Raw genomic sequence first — 1,531 nt, forward strand, 5'->3', positions numbered from 1 at the left:
CCCTCTCCCAATCACCCCCAATCCTTCCACCCCAGGAAGGCTCCCCTCCCAGCCCCTCAGTTCGTTCCTCCAGACGGAGGGGTCCCGGGAAGAAGCCCAAGGGGCACCACTACCCAGTCTTTAGCCCACACTATGCTGAGGACTTAGCCGTCCCTCAGCAGTAGCATCTCTGGCCCAGCCTGGGCTGGGGGGCTGGGGAGGCTGAGCTGCGAAGGGGGAAACGTGTGGTGGACTCCCTTCTCCGTCCTCCCCCTCCCCCTCTCCCTTCCAACTCCCAAATTGGGGGCCGGGCCAGGCAGCTCTGATTGGCTGGGGGGCGGGCAGCCGGCTCCCCCTCTCCCGGGGACAGGGTTCCTCCCCGCACTCCATCAGGATGGTATAAAAAGGGCCCGGGCCAGTCGTCGGAGCAGACGGGAGTTTCTCCTCGGGGTCGGAGCAGGAGGCACGCGGAGAGTGAGGCCACGCATGAGCGGACGCTAACCCCCCACCCCAGCCGCAAAGAGTCTACATGTCTAGGGTCTAGACATGTTCAGCTTTGTGGACCTCCGGCTCCTGCTCCTCTTAGCGGCCACCGCCCTCCTGACGCACGGCCAAGAGGAGGGCCAAGAAGAAGACAGTAAGTCGCAAACTTTTGGGCAGTCCAAGGCTCCTTGGTATCTCGCCCTGCGCTCAGTCCCGGGGGTTCGAGACTTAAACTACGACTCGGGATGCTCCGGAGACTAGGGGATGGAAGGGAGACGGCGAGGGCTCTTCCTCCGCAGGAGAGAAGGCAGTGTACCCTGGGTGGGGGGTGGGGGGTGTAGATGAACGCCCCCCCGGTAGCGAGAGGGGAGGATGGAGCGCCGCCCGAGTTGGCACAGGAGGGAGTCCCGAGCGCGCTCGGTGGAGTACCACGGGGGAAGTGGGGGCCTGGGCGCCGGGCGAGGGGAAAGTACGTCGAAGATGGGATGGGGGCGCCGTGCTGGCAATTTGCAGCCCAAGATGTAAAAGGGATCAGGAAGGCTGTGGGATGATTCATAAGGAAAGATTGTTTGCCCTCTCTGCAGGCTAGACTGTGTTCCTGGGGCTGCGGGGGTGCTGGGCTGAGGGGGGAGGGGGCGCGGAGNGACTTGACAGGGCGGGGTCCTTGCGCCCTCTGCCGATCCGCGCCGAGCCCCGCTGCTCCCTGTCCAGCGCTTCCCCGCGCCGGAGCTGCATTGGGTGGACGGGCGCTATCGCCGGTTGTGGACCCCACCTCGAGACCCGGAAAATAAAACTGGGGACCGGGTGGCCTCAGGCTCTTAAGAGAAGTGGCCAGGTCGGAGGAAATTGCTTAGTGTTGCCCGCCACCTAGTGGCTGGCTGGGTAGACGCTCGCGCGGTGGGCGTGGTTAGCTAACTTTATTACTATTTGCGGACTTTTTGGTTCTTTGGCTAAGGAGTGACCCAGAGGTCCTGGCTAGCCTTAGGAGATGGGGTTGGCCCGAGAGAGAGGGCTTTTGAGATGTCTGGCGCTAGAGGGTAGGGTGTATCCTACTTTTGAGGAAAAATTC

At 63.1% G+C, this 1,531-nt stretch overlaps 1 protein-coding gene across 1 annotated transcript in view; it reads left to right on the forward strand.

Moving 5' to 3' along the window:
• Positions 1–516: 516 nt before the first annotated feature.
• Positions 517–1,531, forward strand: part of COL1A1 (collagen type I alpha 1 chain) — a 15,640-nt gene continuing 14,625 nt past the window's right edge. Inside the window, exon 1 of the mRNA XM_077776794.1 lies at positions 517–616. Within this exon, the coding sequence (XP_077632920.1) occupies positions 526–616 (91 nt within the window). The 5' untranslated portion in view covers positions 517–525. The remainder of the gene's footprint in view (positions 617–1,531) is intronic.

This window comes from Crocuta crocuta, unplaced genomic scaffold (genome assembly GCF_008692635.1).
Source record: "Crocuta crocuta isolate KB4526 unplaced genomic scaffold, BGI_CrCroc_1.0 scaffold352, whole genome shotgun sequence".
NCBI classification, from domain to species: domain Eukaryota; kingdom Metazoa; phylum Chordata; class Mammalia; order Carnivora; family Hyaenidae; genus Crocuta; species Crocuta crocuta.